We start from the raw sequence: 16,787 nt of genomic DNA on the forward strand, positions 1-16,787 counted from the left end.
GCAGTTCTCAACCTGTGGGTCGCAACCCCTTTGGGGGGTCGAACAACCCTTTCACAGGGGTCGCCTAAGATCATCAGAAAACATATAATTACATATTGTTTTTGTGATTAATCACTATGCTTTAATTATGTTCAATTTGTAATGAAAATACATCCTGCATATCAGATATTTATTTACATTACGATTCATAACAGTAGCAAAATTACAGTTACGAAGTAGCAACGAAAATAATTTTATGGTTGGGGGTCACCACAACATGAGGAACTGGATTAAAGGGTCGCGGCATTAGGAAGGTTGAGAACCACTGCTATAGACATTCTTATGGGTTCATCCAACTCCCAGGAAATTAACACGGAGGTGGCCGGGGGTTTCCTTGATCTTAACACCATCTGTCCCCAGCGCCACCCCAGCCGTATCGCCTGGACCCCAGCGACGTCACACGGGCACCAGGAGTTCACCCCAGGGGAGGAACTCCGCGATCACAGAGCTGACTGGGTGCCCGGGTCGAGGGGACCGGAAGTTGTTTTTTCGCCCCCCGCCCAGGGGCCGGCCAGGTGTCTGCGGGTTCGGTTGGGTTCCCGCCCTTGTCAGAGTCTCTCCTGGGCCGGCCCGGGGTGGGCTCACTGCAGAGCCCGCCTTCGGGAGACTGTGTCGATTCCCCGGTCTCCTAGCAACGCGGGCCGGGCCGCAGACCGTGGGGGCGGCGCGGCGGCCCGCATAGCTCAGGCCGGAGCCGAAGGGAAGCCGAAAACCAGAGCTTAAGAATAAGCAGGAAATGGCGGACGAGGCGTTGTTTTTGCTTCTCCATAACGAGATGGTGTCAGGCGTGTACAAGTCCGCGGAGCAGGGGGAGGTGGTGAGTTTCCCTCCGTTCCTTCCTCCCACCCCCGCCCCGAGCCGGTGCTGCCGGCGGATTCCTCGGCCCTGGAACGGGGAGCTGTCTGCGGTCTTCCATCTGCTTTTCTTTCGCATCTTCTATTTGATACCTTTTCGTCCATTTCCATACCTGTGACCTGCAGGCCGCCGATTTCCTTTCTTTCAGTGTTGTCTCTGCCGTGCTTTAGGGCAGGGTTAACTGCACAGCCGACTTTGGCACCCGCTTAACAATTCTCCATTTCCAGCAGTGCTGAGCGGCCCAGGGCGCAGACCGTCCCAGCCTGCGAGCCAGCCCGCCCTCCTCACCCCTCGCCGCAGGCCCTGCCCCTCCGCCCACCCCAAGACAGAAACCTGATGAGGTTTGGCATCAAAGTAGTTGGCAGGCGTTACTATAATTAGGAAACTAATTAATTAATTAAAAAATACTTAATGCACATTGTGTTAGAGCTGGTTTTCTGGGTGCTGGGGGGTATAGTAATGAAGGAAACAATGGCCCCATCCTTGTAGAGGTTACCTCTAATATGTGGGAGTCCTCACTCACTCATTGACTCACTCCGAAAACTTTTAGTACAGATTGTGGGCCTGACATTGTGCTAGATGAATAAACTAAAATCCCTGCCTCACAGTGGTTGGGGAATAGGGGTTCAACGAATAATTAAGGTTTTGGCTGGTTAATTAGGTATGGAATTATGGAGTTGTAACAGGCTTTATAAATGAGAGATATTCCTAAGTCATGCTCAAGTCAGAAGCCCTTTCTATAATGCTATTGATAAAGAGGGGTGGAAAGTGGGGGTAGGAAAAGCATCCTAAGCAAAGGTAAAGGCATAGAGATATGAATGCGTGTGAAGTATTTAAATATGCTTAAGTATTTCATTGTGACTGGATTGGATAGGGAGAGTTAAGTGTGTTAAGAGCTAAAACTAGAAAGACCCTGTATGATTAAAGAATTAGAACCTTCTTAGTGGAAGAGTTAAAGGGTTTTTAAGGGGGAATGACATGGCCCATTCATGTGTTAGAAAGGGACTGGCTGGATGGGAAGATCCTTGTAGTGAGAAGATCATGTATTGCAGGCCCTCAGGCAGAAGGTGACAAAAATCTGAATTAAGACAGGGACAGAGAGAAGAGGAGCGAACAAATTTGAAAAATAGGAGGTGGAATCTCTACGACTTGGTTAGGTATACGAGTGAGAATTGAAAATTTAGAGTGAGAAGCCTAGTTGGTTGGAGAGAAATAAAGGAGAAGAAAGAGATGAAGATAATGAATTTTTCATTTGGGGGCAGGTTGAAATTTTGATATGCCTGTAGGACAGCGGTTCTCAACCTGTGGGTCACGACCCCTTTGGCGGTCAAACGACCCTTTCACAGGGGCTGCCTAAGACCATCCTGCATATCAGATATTTACATTACGATTCATAACAGTAGCAACATTACAGTTATGATGTAGCAATGAAAATAATTTTATGGTTTGGTCACAACATGAGGAACTGTATTTAAAGGGCCAGAAGGTTGAGAACCACTGCTGTAGGATATCCAGGAAGAGGAACTGCCAGATTGTAAACTGCAAGAAGGTTAGTGTCTTAGTACATTCCGGCTGCCGGAAAAAAGTACCATAGACTGAGTGGCTTAAAACAACAGAGATTTATTTCTCACAGTTCTGGAGGCTGGGAAGTCCAAGATCAAGGTGCCAGCAGAATCCATGTCTGGTGAAGGCCCACTCCTGTTTCATAAATAAATGAATGTCTTCTGGCTGTGCCCCTGGAAGGGGGCTAGCTAGCTCTCTGGGAGTTGTTTTATAAGGGCACTAATCGTATTTTTAAGGGCTCACCTCCCAAGGGTCCCACCTCCTAGTACCATCAATGTATGAATTTTGGGGCAACGTAAACATCCAATCTGTGGCAAATGTCATTAGGGAGATATCATTAGGAAGACTTCAGGAAGAGTACTGGAAAAGAAGCAAATTCTATTGTTAACAGATCCACCTGTAATAGAGATTTTTTCCAAGTTACAAGTTTTTGACTTTATCATCATCAACAACCAAGAGTTATTAATGTTTACCACTTGTGTTAAGTGCTGAGGAGTAGATGTTTACTGTTTGTTTAAAGCTAGTCTTCCTTTTCCCCAAAGAATAATGAATAGCACACCCCTTTTACTCTTTATCATACTATCCCTGACCCCCCACCCCTAGCCCTCAACATGCAACCAGTAATCTTCATTTTCTCTCTCTACTTTCTCTCTTCTGGCTCTTGCCTAGGAAAACCATCTTTTTTTAAAAAAAATTTATCTTTTTCCTAATGTATTAATCCAAAAGAACCAAACAGAGCTGTTGTAATCATGACTGATAATTTAAGCCAACAATTTTCAACTGGTGTATCACAAGAATTTTTAAAACATGCGGCCTAGCTGGTTTGGCTCAGTAGGAAGAGCACTGTGGGCCTGCGGACTAAAGGGTCCTGGGCTCGATTCTGGTCAAGGGCACATGCCCGGGTTGCAGGCTCGATCCCCAGGACGGCAGAAGGCAGAAGGCAGCCGATCATTGATTCTCTCTCATCATTGATGTTTCTATCTCTCCCTTTTCTTTCCTCTCTGAAATCAATAAAAAAAAATAAAAATAAATAACTTTTCCTATTGCAATTTGTTTATGGTGGGGGGAAAATGTAAAGTACGTATAAACAAAGTAATTTTTAAAAGTTATGTGGCAGCCCTAACCGGTTTGGCTCAGTGGATAGAGCGTTGGCCTGCAGACTGAAGGGTCCCAGGTTCTATTCCGGTCAAGGGCATGTACCTTGGTTGCGAGCACATCCCCAGGGGGGGCGTGCAGGAGGCAGCTTATCGATGTTTCTTTCTCATCGATGTTTCTAACTCTCTATCCCTCTCCCTTCCTCTCTGGAAAAAATCAATAAAATATATTTTTTAAAAATGTAAAAGCAAGATACATAATCATGTCATCCAGAAATGGTTTTTATATATCTTTTTAGACAAAGTCGTAAGTTTTGAAATGAAATAAAGAACCAATGTTCTCACCCTCCAAATCAGTGATTGTCAAACTATATTAAAGAGGAATTAAATCTCTAGAAACTGAATAATTAGGTATTTACCAACTTATGGAGAAGAGGTTTTTTAGAAAAGTTAATGGGTAATATTGTCAAGTTCAATTTTCTTAAAATTTGGTGCCTTCTAGTGAGCACTCACAGATGCCAAAGGGAATGAAGAAGTAGTAACATCAGAAGGTATTTGCTAGGGCTTATTTTAAAAGTTCATGTGATCATAGTTAGTTTTTGAGAATGCCTACATAGTAAGTGTATTTCCTGCTAACCAATATGCTCCTGGATGATTCTACAAAGAGTAGATTGTTCTATCATCATGACTTATAGGTACTTATTCCACCTGAGCATGTTTGGGAATGAGTGTGGAAAATAACAGAAAAACCAAGGATAGTGATAAGTACAATAAATGTATGTACAGTGTGCTCTAGGAAAACAGGAGCATCAGGGAAGGTTTCTGGGAGGAGGTGATACTTGAGCTGAATTTAAAGCATGTGCAGTTTAGGGAACAACTTTAACAAAGGCATGGAGGCAGAAGAAGGGGCAAAAGCGAGCGTGGAACTCTGGAGATGCTGCAGAAGTTTCAGAGCGGTAGAAGGAAGGGTGTTTGTGGATATGTGGCTGTTAGTGATTCTGGATAACTAGTCAGGGATCAGTTTGGGTTTGTTGTTGTTGTTTGTTGTTAATCCTCACCCGAGGATATTTTCCCATTGATTTTTAGGAAGAGTAGAAGAGAGAGGGGAGACAGAGAGAAACATCAATGTGAGAGAAACACATAGATTGGTTGCCTCCTGCATGAGCCCCAACCAGGGAGGAGCCTGCAACCAAGGTACGTGCCCTTGACTGGAATCAAACCCGGGACCCTTTGGTGCGCAGGCTGATGCTCTATTCACTGAGCCAAACTGGCTAGGGCCAGGGGTCAGTTTTTAATTTTTTTTTTAATTTTGTATTGATTGATTGATTTTTTAGGGGGAGAAAGTCCGACGGGGGTGGTGGTGGTGGTGGAGAGGGCAGGAGGGAAAGAGAGAAAGGGAAATATTGATTTGTTGTTACACATATTTATGCATTCATTGATTGATATTTGTATGAGCCCTGACTGGAGATCAAGCCCACAGCCTTGGTATATCTGGACAACGCTCTAACCAACTGAACTACCCAACCAGGGCTAGCCAGGGATCATTTAAGGAAAGGCACGTAATGTCATGCTAAGGAGTTTGGATTTATTTTGAAGAAAGGGGATGGCTTCTGAGAGATCCAGTAGAGAAATAACATGATTTGTTTTTTAGAAAGTCTATACATAAATATGGAAAATAAATCAAAGGGAAAAAAAAGTAGAGACAAGGAGATCAGTTGGAAGGTTCTGACTGAAAACCAGGAGAGAAATGAAAAGGGCTAACTTAAGCAGTAAGGATGGAGAGAGAAGATGTATTTTGGAAAACATGTAGATGATAGGCTCCACAGGATTGGACACAAGTGTGTGGAAAAAGGTTGGGAGCAAAGAGGTGAAGAAAATGGAAGTTTTCTGGTTGGAGTAACTAGGGATGGTGGTGCCATTAATGAAGTTAGGGAATTCTGGAGGACAAGTAGGCTAGATATGCCTATTTGAGGGGCCTGTGGGCCTCTAGATGCTATGTCCAATAAAGTATATACTAGAAATACAGATTTAGTAGTTATAGCCTCCAAAGTGGAGTACATGGTACTGAAAGTTCAGCAAATAATGAGGCCCATGGTATACTTCTTAGTGGAAGACAAACAGGCTTCAGAATATATAAAAAGTCCTGCCCTCTTGGAGCTGTATTCTAGTGGAGGGTGGAGATGGAGGGACACGGCAATATAAAAATGTATATATAGTGCAATGTATAGATAGTAAAATGTATATATAGTACATGAAATGGTGAAATAAGTTCTTTGGAGACAACTTAAACAGGGAAGTAGGATAGGCCATCAGAATCACTTTTAGAGGGTGTCTTACAACAGATTACTGATTCTACACCCAGTTTCTGATTCAGTAAATTGGGGGTGGAATTATTGCCCTAACCGGTTTGGCTCAGTGGATAGAGCGTCAGCCTGCGGACTGAAAGGTCCCAGGTTCTATTCTGGTCAAGGGCATGTACCTTGGTTGCGGGCACATCCCCAGTAGGAGGTGTGCAGGAGGCAGCTGATCGATGTTCCTCTCTCATCGATGTTTCTAATTCTCTATCCCTCTCCCTTCCTCTCTGTGAAAAATCAATAAAATATATTAAAAAATAAATAAATTGGGGGTGGAATTATAGAATTCATCATCATTATAGGTTTCTATGCTGGTGTTGCTGGTCTTGAAAAATCACATTTTGAAAATCATTAGCATAGAGAGTTGCTGAAAGGGAGTGAGGTTGCAATTTTAGAGAAATGGTTAAAATGGGCCTCAAAAATAAAATAAAATGGGCCTCATTTGAGATGGTGACATGTGAGCGAAGACTTAGAGGCGGTTGATTTTTGTGAATATCTGGAAGAAAAGTTGCTTATGCAAGAGCCCTGAGATAAGGGCATGGCTGGCATGTTTAAGGACAGCAAGGAGACCAGTGCAGCTGGAACAGAATGAGTGAAGAAGAGTAGAAGGTTGAGGTTCAAGGGGTACATGGGTCTGGATTGTATAGGTATTTGTTGGTCATTCAGAGGATTTGGGGAGTCTTCAGCATAGGGATAGTATTTAAAGCCTTAACACGATGAAATTGTCAAAGGAAGAACAAAGCAAATGCATTATTCCAGGCATAGGATGGGGGTCATCAATATAGACACACAGAATTAGAAAGCCTGGATAACTCTTAAGAGACATTTTGAAAAAAGGAACAATAGAACTTAATGACCATACAAAGTGAATGACTGGCAAAAAATCAAAGGTGATACCAAGTTTTATTATTTATTATTTATTTTTTAAAATATATTTTTATTGATTTCAGAGAGGAAGGGAAAGGGAGGGAGGGAGGGAGGGAGAGAGAGAGAGAGAGAGAGAGAGAGAGAGAAACATCAATGATGAGAGAGAATCATTGATTGGCTGCATCCTGCATGCCCCCCACTGGAGATCAAGCCAGCAACCCGGGCATATGCCTTGACCAGAATTGAACCTGGGACCCCTCAGTCGACAGGCTGATGCTCTATCCACTGAGTCAAACTGGCTAAGGCTATTTTTGTTTTTAGAGAATTTTATAAGAGTTTATTTGAGCCAAAACTGAGGACAGTTCCTGGGAAGCAAGATCTCAAATGCTCCCGATACCAAGTTTTATAACTACTGAGGAGAGAAGAATTCTTGAATGGGGGAAAACAAGTAGGGGGAGAATAATTATGAAGAGGCTTCAACATTTCTGAAAAGTAATAATGAGCAACAGTTCCCTATTTATCTTATTGCCTTATGAAAATGATTAGTACTAAGAAAATTCACTTTTTCCTGTAATGTTTCAATTAAGAAAGTATAAATGTTTACATTAATTTTTTTTAGCCAACATTTAAAAACAATTTTGAATGCCAACATTCTGACATTCTAAAAGTATTCTAAGGTATTATTTTTTCAAATAGGAAAATGGACGCTGTATTACTAAGCTGGAAAACATGGGGTTTCGAGTGGGACAAGGATTGATAGAAAGGTGAGCAGTCTGGATTTGAAAATTTTCTTCCAGGTAGGTTATGAACAAAGATGATCCATTTCAAAAGATTGCATAAAATTTGAGATCCTGGAGGCAGCTTATTGATGTTTCTCTCTCATCGATGTTTCTAATTCTCTATCCCTCTCCCTTCCTCTCTGTAAAAAATCAATAAAATATATTTTTTAAAAAAACTTGAGATACTTTAATTCTTCTCTGTTCTTTAATTCACAAATTGAAATTTCTTTTTAGGTCTTACGTTATTTTAACTCAGTTATTCAACTATGATGCTTTAATATTGAAGAAAATATATATTTTATATATTTGAGCCTTTTTTTCCTTGAAAACTTTGATGTACTAAAGTAGTATCTAAAATTTTGTTCCATAGGTTTTTTAACCTAAATATATTTTATTTAAATGCATATTTTGTTTAAAAGCATAGGTGGAAATGCTTTAGAGTCTCTGTTTATGTATGCAGTCATCTTCTAATTTTTTTTTTTAAATATATTTTATTGATTTTTCACAGACAGGAAGGGAGAGAGATAGAGAGAGTTAGAAACATCGATGAGAGAGAAACATCGATCAGCTGCCCCTTGCACATCCCCCACCGGGGACGTGTCCGCAACCCAGGTACATGCCCTTGACCGGAATCGAACCTGGGACCTCTCAGTCCGCAGGCCGACGCCCTATCCACTGAGCCAAACCGGTTTCGGCAGTCATCTTCTAATTTATAGAACAATTTTTAGTATTCCTTTCTCTCTAAATAGTTGAACTTTGTTTTATGTAACAATACCGTGATCATCCTCAGCTTTTTTTGATGTGCTAGGATGAATTGCACCTAAAACTGCAACTTACTGTTAGACTCTACTGTTAGACCAATTTTAGCCCCATAATTGTATTAAAGAATGTAAATCTATTGAGATGGGATCTACTTTGCTTGATGCTTATCACTTTATGACTATCAATATTCAGTGCTATTCTGGCATTTGGAAATTAGTTAACAATTTGCCCCTCCTACTTTCTTTGGAGGAAAAATACCGTATTACTTCTAGTTGATCTTTTTAGGTTTACAAAAGATACCGCGAGGTTCAAGGATGAGTTAGATATTATGAAGTTCATTTGTAAAGATTTCTGGACTACAGTATTCAAGAAACAAATCGACAATCTCAGGACAAATCATCAGGTATTTCGATAAATTAAAGCCTATTTTTTAAGTCCTTTAACTTATTATAGATGTCCTATTTTAGTGATTTACGTATTTAAAACAACGTAATTTCTACTCAACTTTGGAATGTTTCTCTTATATGTTATTAATAAGTTATATTCTCTAATAGGATATAGTGAGTAAAGACAAAGGGACAATGATCAGTTATGATAGCTGTTTCTTTCCCCCAATTAAATAAGTTATTTTAAGTTTTAAAAAATAGCAATGTCAGAATGATAAAGTTTTAGGATTTAGTTTCTTAGTTATTATTACTTAGGTAATAAGAAGCAGAACCACAAATATATCACATTTATGCCTTTAGAGTAATTTTTGAAGTCCATTTCATGGAACATATTTAGCTCTTAAATTAGTCTTGTATTGTTTAGTTGCTGTCATAGTTTCTGTTAAAATATTTTAATATAAAAATCAATAGACTACATGGAAAATGTGCATTTAAAATCCATTTAAGGAAGTATTTAGAGTGGATTTGGCCCTTTGATTAAGTATAAAAAAGGAAAAGAATGTATCTAGTAGCTATCTGTAGAATTTATTTTTCATATAACAGTATCAACCTGACTTTAGAAGTACTTGAAATACTAATGGGAAGAAGTGACTGATGATTGGCTTCATAGATATGAGTTAATAATATATAACTGCTGATTTTACCTGGATAAGTATTGGTGATTCTTTTCCACTAGACTGTGAGTTAAGGATAGAGTCTATGTCTCATGCATCTTTTTATCTTCAGTATCTAAAAGCATTCAATAAATATATAGTTATATAATACTGAACAACTCTTGAGCTTGAACATTGCAGACCTCCTTCACTCAAAGAGAATTTGAGGCCCTGGTTGGGTAGTTCAGTTGGTTAGAGTGTCATCCCTATACACCAAGGTTGCAGGTTTGATCCCCAATCAGGGCACATATAAAAATCAACCAGTGAGTGCATAAATAAGTGGAACAACAAATTGATGGGTTATTTTTCTCTCTCTCTAAAATCAACCAGTAAATAAAAGTTGGCCAATAGAAAGGAGTCTTAATAACTTAGAAAGCTCTTATTGTTTTGAAGAAAAGGTAATTTTTAAGGACTGCAGACTACAGTGACTTTGGATGTGTTTTCTGTTTTTTGGAACAGGGCATCTATGTACTTCAGGACAACAAATTCCGTCTTCTTACTCAGATGTCTGCAGGGAAACAGTACTTAGAACATGCATCTAAGGTATTTAATGGAATAAAAAAAATTGAGGTTTTTTTTATTTATTATTATGAAAAGAGAAACATAGGGAAAAGTACAGTGCCAAATACAACAGACTTTTGAATTTAAAATAGGTTTTACCATATTTCTTTTTTGTTTAAACACTTTTCTTTGAAATAGGAGACAGATGTTCATCATATTAAAATAACTTAAATTGTAGCTAAGTAGGCTTATGATGACCAATTAAAGAAACACTATAACTAAATGCGAATTGAATGTGGATTAATGATAAATTTTTGAATATAGCATAGATATGTCAGAAAAGATATTCAAGCTTATAAAACTCTTATTAGCTGTGCAAAATTATTGACCTCAGAGTTTATATTTACAATTTCCTTTAGTAGGTTAAAAAAATTGTTGTAAACATAGTTAACAGCCAAAACCGGTTTGGCTCAGTGGATAGAGCGTCGGCCTGCGGACTGAAAGGTCCCAGGTTCGATTCCGGCCAAGGGCATGTACCTTGGTTGCGGGCACATACCCAGTAGGAGATGTGCAGGAGACAGCTGATCAATGTTTCTCTCTCATTGATGTTTCTAACTCTCTATCTCTCTCCCTTCCTCTCTGTAAAAAATCAATAAAATCTATTAATAAATAAATAAATAAATAAATAAATAAATAAACAAACATAGTTAACAATGTTTCTAAGCATACATGTTTTGTGTTAAGTATATCTGTTTCCGGATTTTGTGTACTTTTTGTTTTTCAATCTCATGTAGGAATCAAAAAATAAGTAGGCATATGTATTAAAGAAAGATGACAAGTTTTAATGTAAGGGTTCCTTTGAAGTGATTAAAATATCTGGGGCCATCTAAGTTGCTATTTATCTGTAAAAAATTGCCCATACCTTAAATCATCTAACACAAAGGCAATATAGGTATAGAGGAAAGAACATGGACTTGGGACCAACTAAATCTAAATTTTGGACCAAATCTAATGTAGATTTAAGCTAAGCTCCACAATTTACAGGTTTGTGACATTGGGTAATTTACATAACCCCTATGGACCTTAGTTCCTCATTAATAAAACTGGTTATAATAATTTCTATATTATAAACAGTCTGTAAGCTTTCTTCCAGTTCAGAATTTCATGACTCTAGTTCTAAATGCTTATCAGTACCCATTTATGTATATCTATATGTATAAAGAGATAATATGCTCATTGGCCCTAATGGTGTTCCAGTCATGACTGGAGCTGGTGGGTGGAGACGGGGGTGGCCACCCCAGCGCCCAGCGGAGGCACAGGCAGGCCTGCCCAGCGCTGAGGTGAGCTGCTTTTCAGACTATAACTTCAGCCATCGAAGATCAAACTGTATGCCCCAAATGCTTTCTCTTGGATGGTCCAGGTGGTAGTGGAAAAACATATCTTTATAAAGTTTTTTTTTTTTTTAAAAATATATTTTATTGATTTTTTACAGAGAGGAAGAGAGAGAGATAGAGAGTTAGAAACATCGATGAGAGAGAAACATCGATCAGCTGCCTCCTGCACATCCCCCACTAGGGAAGTGCCCACAACCCAGGTACATGCCCTTGACCGGAATCGAACCCGGGACTTTTCAGTCCGCAGGCCGACGCTCTATCCACTGAGCCAAACCAGTTTCGGCCTTTATAAAGTTTTAATACATTATATTAGAGGTCGTGGTGGTACTGTTTTACCTACAGCGTCTACAGGAATTGCTGCAAATTTCTCGGTGGAAGAACCTTTCATTCCCAGTATAAATGACCAATTCCATTAAATGAAACTTCAATTTCTAGACTCAATATAAAGAGTGAAGTTGCTAAAACCATTAAAAAGGCCAAACTTCTCAGTATTGATGAATGCACCATAGCATCCAGTCCTGCTATAAACGCCATAGACAGATTACTAAGAGAAACTATGAATTTGAATGTTGCATTTGGTGGGAAAGTTCTCAGGAATTTTCAACAATGTCTCAGTATTGTACCACATGCTATGCGATCAGCCATAGTACAAGCGAGTTTAAAGTACTATAATGTTTGGGGATGTTTCAGAAAGTTGTCTTTTAAAACAAATATGAGATCAGAGAATTCTGCTCATAGTGAATGGTTAGTAAAACTTGGAGATGGCAAACTTGATAGCAGTTTTTTTTTTTAATACACACACATATATATATATTTTTAAAATACATTTTATTGATTTTTTTTACAGAGAGGAAGGGAGAGAGATAGTTAGAAACATTGATGAGAGAGAAACATCGATCAGCTGCCTCCTGCACATCTCCTACTGGGGATGTGCCCGCAACCCAGGTACGTGCCCTTGACCGGAATCGAACCTGGGACCCTTCAGCCCGCAGGCCGATGCTCTATCCACTAAGCCAAACCAGTTACGGATATATATATTTTATTGAATTTTTACAGAGAGGAAGGGAGAGAGAGTTAAAAACATTGATCAGCTGCCTCCTGCACACACCCCACTGAGGATATGCCCACAACCAAGGTACATGCCCTTGACTGGAATCGAACCTGGGACCTTTCAGTCCACAGGCTTACACTCTATCCACTGAGCCAAACCGGCTAGTAGTTTTCTTTGTTGTTGTTGTTTTATATATATATTTATATATATATATATATATTATTGATTTTAGAGAGGAAGGGAGAGGGAGAGAGAGCGATAGAAACATCAATGATGAGAGAGAATCATTGATTGGCTGCCTCCTGCTTGGCCCCTACTGGGGACAGAGCCCGCAACCCAGGCATGTGCCTCTGGCCAGAATCGAACCTGGGCCCTTTAGTCTGCAGGCCAGTGTTCTATCCATTGAGCCAAACCAGCTAGGGCTTGATAGCAGTTTTTATTTAGGAATGGATATTATTGAAATCCCCTGTGAAATGATTTGTAACGGATCTATTATTGAAGCTACCTTTGGAAATAGTATATCTGTAGATAATATTAAAAATATATCTAAATGTGCGATTCTTTGTCCAAAAAATGAGCACGTTCAAAAATTACATGAAGAAATTTTGGATATACTCGGAGATTTTCACACATATTTGAGTGATGATTCCATTGATTGAACAGATGATGGTGAAAAGGACAATTTTCCCATTGAATTTCTTAATATTACTCTTTTGGGAATGCCATGTCATAAATTAAAATTGATAGTGGGTGCAATCATCATGCTACTGAGAAATCTTAATAGTAAATGGGGTCTTTGTAATGGTACTAGATTTATTATCAAAAGATTATGACCTAACATCATCGAAGCTGAAGTATTAATAGGATCTGCAGAGGGGGAGGTTGTTCTGATTCCAAGAATTGATTTGTCCCCATCTGACACTGGCCTCCCATTTAAATTAATTTGATGACAGTTTCCCATGATGCCAGCATTTGCAATGACTGTTAATAAATCACAAGGACAAACTCTAGACAGAGTAGGAATATTCCTACCTGAACCCGTTTTCGGACATGGTCAATTATATGTTGCTTTCTTTCGAGTTCGAAGAGCATGTGACGTTACAGTTAAAGTTATAAATACTTCATCACAAGGGAAATTAGTCAAGCACTCTGAAAGTGTTTTCACTCTTAATGTGGTATACAGGGAGATATTAGAATAAGTTTAATCACTTTATCAGTCATTGTTTGCATCACTGTTGTTTTTATATCATGTTTTTGTTGTTTTTATGTCTTTGTTGTTATATCATTTTGTTATTTTTTATTAATATTTATATATTTTCATATACATTTTACTAATTTCCTTTCATCTCTGACACTTCTATTATAAAGGGTAAACAGCAATATTATATATTTCCTCTAATTAATTCCCTTTTAATGTGCATGAATTTTGTGCACTGGGCCACTAGTTGTAAAATAATAGTCTATATTATTTATATATACATAGTATTGTTGAATATTATACAATATAGAAAAGTAGATAATGAAAAATTCCTTAGATTATTAATTTTTTAGTTCCCATTTTTGTCCTGGCTTTCTCTGCTGTAGCTCAGTCCCTTTCCTTGTTTCTATATGACAGGATTTCTCAATTTCAGCACTAATGGTATTTTGAACTGGATAATTTTTTTGTTGTGAACAAATCATGATTTTTGGTTGTGGGAAGCAGAAACCAATTCTGATTGAATGGAATAATATCCGCTCATAGAACTGATGGGAAGAAAACAGGCAAGAATCCTGGGACGTTAAAGCAGGCAGAAAGTTAGCCCCTAATCATTCCACTGGGAGGATCTGGTTAGAATTCTTCAGTCAGCACTGACATTAGACACAGCCACCCTTGTTGCCTCTAGAACTAATTCTAACCTGTTTCCAGCTTGAGTTTGTCACTCACTCTAGATTCAGAGTCCTGGACTGGAGCACACAATTGGCAGAACTTGTCATGTGTCATACTTTAGTTGCAAGGAGCTGGGAAATCTTCTAACAATCCGAAGTTTCAGTAATTTGAAAAGTTTTTCCACAACCTTTTTTTAAAAACAGGAATTACGTAATAATAGTAAGACTTAAATGTCATACTTATCCATAGACTTTTCTTAGTAAATCCTTAATATTTTCTTCACATTTTTTTTCCCTTTTAGTATTTAGCATTTACATGTGGCTTAATCAGAGGTGGCTTATCAAACTTGGGGATTAAAAGTATTGTAACAGCTGAGGTGTCTTCAATGCCTGCCTGTAAGTTAAATTCACATTTTTTCCGAATGTTTTTAGTTATTATTTTTTAGGTCTGGTGTTTTTTTGTTTTTGTTAAATTAGAGGAAATTTAAAATGCTAAAACCACATTTTTTACTTTGACCAATTTTAATATTTAATGTAGTAATATGTAGCATACTTATATTCAGTGATTTTTGAATTCAGAATGGACATTGATATAAGAAAATGTGCTAAAGAAATCCAAATTTACCAGACAACTTAAGGAATGATTCTTAACTTTTTAAGAAAAAAATGTTTTTACTGATTTGAGAAAGAGGAAAGGAGAGGGAGAGAGAAACATCGATTGCCTCCTGTCCACCCCCTACTGGTGATCAAGTGGCCACCCAGTGTGTGCCCTGACTGGGAATGGAACTGGCAACCTCGTTCCCTGGGAAAAGGACGCTCAACCAACTGAGCCACACACACCAGGGTGATTCTTAACTTTTAAAGGAAAATTGTTTGTTGTATTCTTTCAGGTAGAAAATTTCCCTATAGCATTGAAAAACACTTTTAAAGTTTTCTAGACAATATTTATTACGTAAAACTAGATAAAGCCAGCTGGGTTTTTTTTTTTATCAGTAAACTCATTTGGAAAGATTTTTTCACCCAGATATACCAACCAAGAATAAAATTGACTTGAGCTTCAATGTGTTTCCTTTAACAAAAAATGTGAAAAGTTTGTCATAACAAGTTTCTTGATTAAAACTACTAACTGATGTTTAGACTTGCTTTCCTTGTTCCTAAAATCAAAATTATTTTTCATGTTTTCTTTTTTAGGTAAATTTCAGGTGATGATACAGAAGTCATAGAACATACTGAAATGCAATGCTTCAACAGTGTAAAGAGTTAAATTATTCATGTATAAAGTATTTCAAGTAGCAATGATTTAATTAAAATTGTTGGACATTTGTGTTGATATAAGCTATTTGCTAACTTATATAATGAAAGATGTACTCTTAAGTAGGACTAAGGTTGTATTTTATCAGTTTAACATAGGTCAAGTTAAAGCAGATAGAGACATTCTACCATAACATACACTTTATTGAAACTATTCAGAATGAAAAAATCCTAATTTCAAATAAATAAACACCAAGATGTAGGATCCTTATTTTAACATTTCTACTTGCTTAAGGATGTATGTTTAACCACAGACAGAAAAGCAAAACTCAGGGTTTGATAAATTAGCATAAAAAAAGCCAGAATCATTTGTGTAAGAATGAACAAATTTTGATTCCTTTATAAATTTTAGTTATTAAAAAAAGCAAACAGCACACTAAATAAGATTTTATTTTATTGCTTATAATTTATTTCTGTTAAGGGTTTTTATGCCTGTGTAAGTATTTCATTATATACTAGAGGCCCATATAAGGATTTCATTATATATAGTGTAGATGTGTGTGAGATATGTCATATCAGGCTGCCTAAATTTACTCAAAAACATAATTTTACTTTAATAGAATTCAGTACTGGAGAGATCCATTAATATAATAAAATTGAAATATAGATTAGTTTAAATGTGAATTCAGTAACTCGAGGGCCAAAGAATATTAGGTATTTTAGGTAGAAATTTTTATACTTATTCCTGTTACAGTTTCAACTTTCAATTTTTCTCCCCCTGCATAGAAGTGCTCGTGAAGTTTTTATCATACACACACACACACACACACACACACACACACACACACTAGAGGCCCAATGCAAGGGGCTCTGAGGGCCGAGGCGGCATCCCCAGTTGCTGCCCCAGCCCTCGCAGCAGCAGCCTCAGAAGGATATTCAGTCTAATTAGCATATTACACTTTTCCGGCTTATGAAAAGAAAAACAGGATTCCACTGAGTCTCCTATTTACCTACTCCAGGACTTCTGTGAGGATCGAATGAGATGAGGCGTGGGAAAAAGCTTCACAGACATTTGGTTACAGTTGTAAAGTATTTGCAGCTGGCTATGAAGCAAGCTGGCTCCTGGGCTGAAGAAACTGCAATGACGCTAGTCGTCACCAGGGAGAGGAAGCTGGGTGTTGCTACGTGATTTCATTACCCAGAGGGAGGGAAGGACACTTAGCATATTAGCCTTTTATATATATAGTTGCATTTTGGAAATCCATCTTTTGTAGATTTCTAATGCATATTAATGGCATGTTTATAGGTTCAG

General features: G+C 38.2%; 1 protein-coding gene across 3 annotated transcripts; it reads left to right on the forward strand.

The window, feature by feature from the left end:
• The first annotated feature begins 353 nt into the window (after positions 1 to 353).
• TRAPPC6B (trafficking protein particle complex subunit 6B) lies at positions 354 to 16,787 on the forward strand. 3 transcript variants are annotated; one of them, XM_081096368.1, is made up of 6 exons: positions 354 to 856; positions 7,469 to 7,536; positions 8,599 to 8,716; positions 9,872 to 9,955; positions 14,527 to 14,620; positions 15,416 to 16,787. In XM_081096368.1, exons 1-6 carry the CDS (start codon positions 776 to 778, stop codon positions 15,445 to 15,447), a joined length of 477 nt encoding a protein of 158 aa, XP_080952494.1. In that variant the 5' UTR covers positions 354 to 775; the 3' UTR covers positions 15,448 to 16,787. The 3 variants fall into 3 exon arrangements, with proteins under 3 accessions (XP_080952494.1, XP_080952495.1, XP_080952493.1); XM_081096369.1 differs by lacking the exon at positions 14,527 to 14,620 and having other exon boundaries at positions 365 to 856; positions 15,416 to 16,046; XM_081096367.1 differs by lacking the exon at positions 15,416 to 16,787 and having other exon boundaries at positions 563 to 856; positions 14,527 to 14,805.

This window comes from Myotis nattereri, assembly GCF_964212035.1.
Source record: "Myotis nattereri genome assembly, chromosome: 1".
Taxonomy (NCBI): Eukaryota; Metazoa; Chordata; class Mammalia; order Chiroptera; family Vespertilionidae; genus Myotis; species Myotis nattereri.